The sequence below is a fragment of the Ochotona curzoniae genome, unplaced genomic scaffold (genome assembly GCF_017591425.1).
Source record: "Ochotona curzoniae isolate NIBS_2020 unplaced genomic scaffold, NIBS_Ocur_1.0 scaffold_4701, whole genome shotgun sequence".
NCBI lineage: Eukaryota > Metazoa > Chordata > Mammalia > Lagomorpha > Ochotonidae > Ochotona > Ochotona curzoniae.
The window spans coordinates 39,538,009-39,545,723 of record NW_024467122.1 but is presented as its reverse complement, the minus strand read 5'-3'; the positions used below and the strand labels follow the sequence as shown (position 1 = coordinate 39,545,723).

Genomic DNA, 7,715 nt, shown 5'->3' with positions numbered 1-7,715 from the left:
CTATTGCATCTAGGAAAGCATCAGAGGATGGTCAGGTGTTTGGGTGGCCCCTGTACCCATGTGGGAGAATTGGAGAAAGCTCCCAGTTCCCGGATTTGGTGTGGCCCAGCTCCAGCCATTGTTTCCATTTGGAGAGTGAATCAGTGGATGGAACAATCTCTTTGCCTATGTTTCTCTCTCTTTCTCTGTTACTCTGCTTGTCAAATAAACAAAAGTAAGTTTCTTTCCCCAGGGCTGACTCAGAAGGAAGCATCTGAGGCCCAGCCATCATGCTGCGGGCAGTGACCCGGGTCACCTGCAGTCTGTGTCCTCCCTGGGCTGGGCCCTCTGTGAGGATGCACAGCAGTGAGAGAGCCCCCAAGCGCAGCCTGGCCAACCGTGTGGCTGTGGTCACGGGGTCCACCGCTGGGTAAGTGTCCTGCTGGTCCCCAGGGTCATGATCCCTCACAGGGACATTGGCTTCTCAGGAAGCCCTTTAGGGTTGCTTGTTGGGCAGGACACAGCCTGCTTTGTGGACCTGCAACTGCGAGGGACTGAGGCTGACCTGATCCCTCCCATCTCTGCCCACAGAATTGGCTTGGCCATTGCCCGGCGTCTGGCCCAGGATGGGGCCCATGTGGTCATCAGCAGCCGGAAGCAGCAGAACGTGGACCGGGCGGTGACTGCACTGCGCGAGGAGGGGCTCAGCGTGATGGGCACCGTGTGCCACGTGGGGAAGGCGGAGGACCGGGAGCACCTGGTGGCCACAGTGAGGGGCCGGTGATGGGACGGATGGGGGCTATACAGCACTTCCTGAGACTTGGATTCCCTACCCCCAATCTGTGAAAGCTATAGTTGAGGAGGGATGGGGGACGTCTTCCCCTCTCCCCATCACCAAGGATATCTTGATTCCTGGAGAAATCCTTCCTTACTGGGGGGGCTCAGTCTGCCCCGGCCCATCTAGGACCCTGTGAACCCTCCTGGTTGGCAGAGGCAGGCGTGGTGGCCGTGTCTGATCAGCGTGCTCTGGCTCTGTGCCCCGCAGCCCTGGGCTGCCCTGAGAGGCCAGGGCCTCCTCACTCCATCTCCATGCTCATCCAAGCCCCTCTCACTCAGGCCCTGGAGCACTGTGGGAGCGTCGACTTTCTGGTGTGCAATGCTGCTGTCAACCCTCTGGTGGGGAGCACCCTGGGGGCCAGCGAGCAGGTGTGGGACAAGGTGAGAAGTCCCTGGGCATTGGTGGGACTCTGTGGTCAGCTTGGTGCTCTGGCCCCTCCCTTTCCTTCTCTCTCCTTCCCTCCCCTTCCCTTCCTTCTCTTTTCCTTACCTTATTTCTCCTTTTCTGCCATTCCCACCCTCCCTTGCTCTCCCCAGATTACTGTTAAAGCAGGCCCCAGATGTGTCCCCCTGACCATGCTCTGAAACTGCTTTCTGGTTGGTTGGCTTGTAGATCTGGCTCCCATATGCCATCTGCTTTCTTTTTCCTCTTCGCTCTTCATTTGCATCTGTCCACTCAGTGGATAGTCACTAGGGTTGTGGTGTGTGCCAGGCACTGTATCAAGCACTGTGCAGGCCCTGGGAATGACCCCTGAGTGTGCCCAAGGGACCTCTCTGTAAGGGCCAGGGTGAGCACTCCTCCCAGCCTCTTGTGGGGTCATTTACTGACCATCTTTACTAGTTTCTATGGTGACTGTCACCTGTTGCAGGGAATCTGAGGCTTGCCTTGATTAGGCTCTCCACTGTCCCTCGGATGGACCTGCTGCTGGTAGGACTCAGTCCATCTCTTGGCCAACCTTGGGCTCAGACATCACAGCCCACTATGACTCCTGTTCCTATTCTGCCACCTCGTCCTCAGGGTCTAACGGTGACCTTGTACAATGCTCTGAAGTAATGTCCCCCAGCCTTTGTACATTCTCTCCAGTGTCCCTAGGACAGCTAAGAGGATGGAGATTGATTTTCCTGCCTTTTTGTCCTTTGAAGACTCTCTTTCCCACTCCCCAGAGCAACTGTTTGCCAGCCTTGGCCTATGTCCTCTTTACCATAGCCACTGCTACCGTCCTCCAGCTGGCCCCGCCTTTCTCTCTGTTCTTTGTTCCATCTCCACTGACCTGAAATCTGAGCTCCTGCAGCTGCTGTGGGGCAGCCTCCCAGGCTCCTCAGCTGATACCTCTGGAGGATCATCTGTGAGGAGGGGGCTAGGAGTTGACCCCTACCCATCCTTGCTTTGGTAGAGTCTCGCTCATGGCACTGCGACTCTTGCACCACAAGGAGAGAAATCTTCCTCTTGAAGCCAGAGGTATCTTCTGTTCTCCAAGGGCAACGAGCAACTCCAAGCTGAGGGACAGGAGTCTCGGATGGAGCCAGGGCCCCTGACTGGGAAGTCTCTAGGACCTGCCCATATCTCCTTTGCCCCAGAGACCTGCTGTGTGCACCCTCCTTCAGCCCCTGGAGCTCTGCTCTGGACTTCATGCCTCCCACCCTTTCTTCTGCAAGAGAGAGAATCCTTCTTTGATTCACATTTGGCTCCTGAGCCCAGGGAGGCCTTGCCTCTGCCTAATACAGTTGGAGCTGCAGGTGGATAGCCCGTGGGATACTGGGGTTCTGTTTTGACAGGAAGCCCTTAGTCTAGCCCTCGTTTCCTCCTTGTTGGGGTTCTCATAGTGACACCCCCTCCCACATATTCAAACTGTTTCTTGCAGTTGCAGGGGCCCCCAGTACTGATAACCTGTTACTGAGTGGGCCAACGTAACCATCTGTCAAAGCATTTCCAATGCCCACATCCAAGGGAGGGAGTGGGAGTGGGATGAAGCAGTGGGAAAAACAGCAACAGGTGGGCAGGGATGTGCAGCTTTTTTTCCCAAGAGAGAGGTGAGATACAGCTGATCCCGTTCACATCAGCACCCAACAAGAGGGTTTCTTGGTACCATCTTGTCCCAGCTGGCACCTGTCCTGGTGCTCAGGCTCACAGTCTGCACCTTCCTTTGATCTTCCTCACTTGCTTCTCTCTTGCCCCCTGCCTGACTGGGCAGAACTTGCAGACAGGGTCCAGATCTGTGTGGCTGAGCCCAGATGCAGGCCTTATCCTGGGTGTGACCAGTACAGCCCGAAGTCCCCAGGGCACCCTCTGCTGTGTCTCTGGCTTAGCGCTGGCTGCAGGAGGGACAGCTCAGAGCCAAGTCAGTCAATAATACAATAATGTCCCGTCCTGACCTTGTGCTGGGAATTGGGTGCCCGGGCCTCACATGCTGCCCATCAGATTGTGATGGACTGTTGCATTGAGTGCTACTGAAACAAGGCAAGGATATAAACAAAGCACAGAGAAAAGAGATGGTTTTTCCAGAATCCTCCCTGGTTCCCAGCACCTGCTTCTGTTCTATCTGGTCTGTCTTTATCATCTCAGTGGCTTCTGTTTGCACCATCAGATGCAGTCTGGTTTCTTCGAAGGGCTTGGCCTTTTGCCTCATTCCCCCTCATTTGGCAATGTGTGTGTCTATAGTGCTGTTTCCAGGCCTGCCGTGTAGCTTGCCTTTCTGTGCAGCCACCAGCAAGCTGCAAACACCCATGGCCTCAGTCAGAAGGGAGATTCGTCTCTCACGTATGCATGTTTGTTCTCTTGGGCAAAGTGGGACGCCAAGGGTCTCCCGCAGGCAAGTCTGAGGCTGGTTGAGTCTCCTCACTCTCCTCTCTTCTGATTTCAGATCCTGAGTGTGAACGTAAAGTCCCCAGCTCTGCTCCTGAGCCAGCTGCTGCCCCACATGGAGAAGAGGGGGTACGGCTGCAGGTGGTGGGCGGGGGGAGTGGGAGACTGAAGCGCAGGGGTGAAGGACACACGGGACATAGAGGTCTTGCTGGGATTCCTGTGTTCCCCTGGCTCCCTCTGGCTTGCCTGGCATTTTGTGTGGTTGCTGTTTCCAGTTCCAGGGGCTACAGGCAGAGGGCAATGTTCTAGGGCTCCAGACGTGTTCTCCTTGGCCTTGGCATTGCCAGATTGGGGATGAAGTTGTGCTTTGGCCTTCTCACGATCAATAATCCCTCCTCGCTCTGTTTCTCCATACAGGGAGAAACTCCACCTGGGCCCTTCATTCCCCATCTCACAATCTCCAGCAACCCACATAGATCTGACTGTGCCCTCCACACACACAAATCCTACTGCACTCACGCACACACCTGGCTGTACTCATACACCTGACTGTACTCAGGCTGTACTCACTCAGACAAATCCAACTGTGACCTGCACATAACCAAAACCTACTATACTCACACGTACACACCCAACTACTCACATACAAATCCAAATCCAGCTGTGCTCACACATACGCGACTGCATTCATACACACATGACTGAACACACACAAATCTGACTACACACACATACTCAAGTGTGCTCACATAAACAAATCCGACTGTATTCACACATGCCAGGCTGTACTCACATGCATCTGACTGTATTCACACACACAAATCCGACTGTGGTCCCTCACATATACAAATCTGGCCTCCTCCCCCATCCCTCTATACACACACTCATGCACACACATGTACTTAACACACACATTTGACCTATCCCTGATACACAGAGCCTTTAGGAACTGGTTGGCTGTCTTGGGCAGAAGTTCCTGACCATTTTTTGCTTCTGCCTGCCCCATCTGATTCCTGACCCACTGACATGTATTCCACCTCACACACCCTTGGTTCTCTGGGCTTCTTCTCCAAGCCCACCCCTCCAAGGCTTTCTGCTCACCTCCTCCCCAGAAAGAACTAGGAGAGTTTGAGGTTCTGAGTGTGGACTGTGGCAGGAGGCCTAGTGTAGCCACCTTTTGGCTGTTACTCAGGCCTGGGAACCTCAGTTCTCTCAGCTGTGATGTGGCCATAGCACCAGGGTCTGTACTGCTGTGGTGAGCTGAGGTGACTGGGTGGGGACAGCACCAGGGCCTGTGTTGCTATGGTGAGCTGAGGTGAGGTGACTGGGTAGGGACAGTACCAGGCCCGTGCTGTTGCAGTAAGAATACCCTGCCTGCAGCCACAGCAAGCAGACGGTTCCATCTCTCCTCTGTGTCTGTCTGTCTCCCTTAGGAACGGGGCAGTCATCCTGGTGTCTTCCATTTCAGCTTACATGCCCCACGTGGTGAGTGTCGGTTGTGTCTGCCCCTGTGAGTCGTTGGTAAGTTCCAACTGCTCATTTCTCAGTGGCCCACAGAATAGGCCCTGTTGGGCTGGGCTGGGCTGAGCCTGTGTCCACATGGCTGCTGGGTCCCTGGCAAGGTATGTCTGAATGCCAGGCTGGGGAGCCATCACCTGCTGCTGTCTTCTATGCCCCTGTGTCTGAGCCACTCTCACTTCTCTTTCCAGGAGTTGGGTGCCTACAATATTAGCAAGACTGCCCTGTTGGGCCTCACCAGGACACTGGCATTAGAGCTGGCCCCCAGGGGCATCCGGGTGAACTGCCTCATTCCTGGGGTGATTGAGACTGCCTTCAGTGAAGTGGTGAGGATTTGGGTAGAGGTACTTCATTCTCCAGCCTGGCTCATGGCGAAGGCATAAAGTGGGTGGTTGAGGCCTCCGGCCAGTCTCCTTTTGGCTGGGGTTTTTCCCTGTCTTCTGCACCAGCCATGGTTCAGTCCCATTGATCCCAGGAAGCTGCCTTTCCTGAGAAGGGTGAACCTGTCTTGGGTGTCCTGCTCAGTGTCCACCCTGGGGCCCTGGCCACCTCCTTTCTTCAGTAGCTCTGATTCTTCCCTTGACCCAGGTTCATAAAAATGAGGCTTTTTGGAACCAGCTCAAGGAAAGCCAGCGGGTACAAAGGCAAGTTGGGGGTCTGGGTCTGACCTGGGGGGTGGGGACTCGGGGAGCAGCTGAGTCTGCTTAAGGGGCAGTCCCTGCCTGTGCCTGAGCTAGTCATTTTGGTGGAAGTCTGGGATCCACAGCTGGAATGCAGGTCACCCTGCTGAGCCTACCCTGTCACCCCCCATGAAAAGCCCATTCCCCACTATGACCTTTGAGCACAAAGCAGCGGAAGTGCTGTGCGATGTGGGCCCTTCCATCCCCTCCTTTCTTTCAGGATTGGGCAGCCAGAGGACTGCGCAGGGCTCGTGTCATTTTTGTGCTCCCCAGATGCCAGCTACATCACTGGGGAGAGCATCGTGGTGGCCGGCTTCTCCCCCCGCCTCTGAGGGGCCGGGAGGTGGCTGTGCAGCTCCAAGGGCTCACACATCCCAGGGCAGGGGAGGATCTCTCATCCCGGGTTTGAGGAAGAAACAAACCTTCCCGCATTGCTATCCTCTTCCCTCCTGGAGATGGCAGATGCAGATTTGGCAGTGCTTGGCATGAGCCCATGGGGCTGAAGAGTTCCACAGCCTGGAGCTTAGAAAGAGCTCCAAGAGAAGTGAAAACGGCTCAGAATCCTGACTTTTTCTCTTTGTGGCTGCCAATTGCTGGTTTGAACATGCCTTTCTTGAAATAAACTCGGATGTGCCCACAAACCTGGATGTTCCTGGCAAGGGTCACATGCTGGATGGTGTGGGGACAGACCTAAACTAATGGGGGAGGTAGGGAGGGAGCTGGGTGTGTGTTAGGAATTTTCACCATTAACCCAATTCGGGATGGGTTAGACTCCAGGAGTGAGAGCCAGAGTAGCAGACCCTCTGTTGAAAGAACTTGGTCATCATACATTGTCCCCAGTCCCTTAAGAAAGACCTGGAAAAAAAAAAACCTTTTAGGGCAATGGAAAGTACGAGGGTGCACAGGAATGGCCCTAGAGAAGGAGGCTGATGCATGAACAGGGATGATGTTGAAGAACCTAGATGTTTTTTGCCTTTTGTGATTCTGCCTTAATGGCTTGGCTGGGGGCTGTGTGAACTCCAGGCCTGACAGTCTACGTGACACCCGGCAGGACACCTGGCAGGTCACATTGGCAGACCACTCCTCAGGAAGGAGGTACCTGGTGTTAGATAAGACCTACTGCCCTATAGCTCATCAACTTGTACTTTTTGAAAGTTTGCTTGCTTCAAACCCACCAATAGAAGCCTGCTAAATCATAACTGTATAATTAATAGCCTGAAATGTATAAGAACTTGGGGGCTTGGGCTCTCTCTCTCTGACTCATGCTTCTTTTGCCCTCCCTGCGGATCCTGCAGCAGCCTTGGCTGCGGCTGCTCCTCCCCTGCCCAGCCCTGCTGGGCTTGGGGAGGTGGCTGGGAGACCTAGGCTAACCTGAATAAATCACCTTTATGCTTTAGCACCGACTTCAGACTTGATGATTTTCTGGCGATTTCAAAATCTGGAGCAACAATGTCTTCCCACCTGTGGATTCTATCTTGTAACCCTTCTTGTCTCCGCTCAGGTTACCCAAGCTTGTTTGCACATTGTACCCTCCCAGACCCCTGCCCTTAACTGCCACTACAGGAATGAAAAGTAGTGCAAACTGCAGTTCCAAGGCCAGTTCTTCCCTAGACCCACTGTACTTCTGCATTAATTAGCCTTGGCTCTTCCTGGCTAGGGTGCTGCAGTGTAACTGGGTGCACCCAGCAGGGAAGAATAAGGGTATCGGTGCCAGGGTAATCTCCAGGCTGAGCTAGAGCCAAAGGCGGTGACCCCAGGGTAGCTTGAGACAGTGTAGCTGGGGTTCAGGTGGGATGTGAGGCTTTGTGTCGGCGGGGGTTCTGGTGGGGAGGGGTGGGGACATAAATAGTGGAATGACCAAGGCTGTGTTTGGTCACTGTCAATGTAAGCATCACTAG

The 7,715-nt window shown here is 54.4% G+C and overlaps 1 protein-coding gene across 1 annotated transcript; it reads left to right on the top strand.

Moving 5' to 3' along the window:
- Window positions 1–269: 269 nt before the first annotated feature.
- LOC121148995 (dehydrogenase/reductase SDR family member 2, mitochondrial-like) lies at window positions 270–6,149 on the top strand. The gene is made up of 8 exons (XM_040969396.1): window positions 270–409; window positions 571–748; window positions 1,096–1,197; window positions 3,678–3,748; window positions 5,053–5,104; window positions 5,329–5,463; window positions 5,726–5,781; window positions 6,038–6,149. The coding sequence occupies exons 1-8, from the start codon at window positions 270–272 to the stop codon at window positions 6,147–6,149; spliced, it is 846 nt and encodes a 281-aa protein (XP_040825330.1).
- Window positions 6,150–7,715: the final 1,566 nt, after the last annotated feature.

What these genes read in the sequence shown, in the direction of transcription:
- LOC121148995 (XM_040969396.1), top strand. Translation starts at nt 270, where the DNA reads ATGCTGCGGGCAGTGACCCGGGTCACCTGCAGTCTGTGTCCTCCCTGG. An exon ending in GCGAGCAGGTGTGGGACAAG is followed by an intron (nt 1,198 to 3,677) that starts GTGAGAAGTCCC and finishes TTCTGATTTCAG; the next exon opens with ATCCTGAGTGTGAACGTAAA. An exon ending in CCCCACATGGAGAAGAGGGG is followed by an intron (nt 3,749 to 5,052) that starts GTACGGCTGCAG and finishes TGTCTCCCTTAG; the next exon opens with GAACGGGGCAGTCATCCTGG.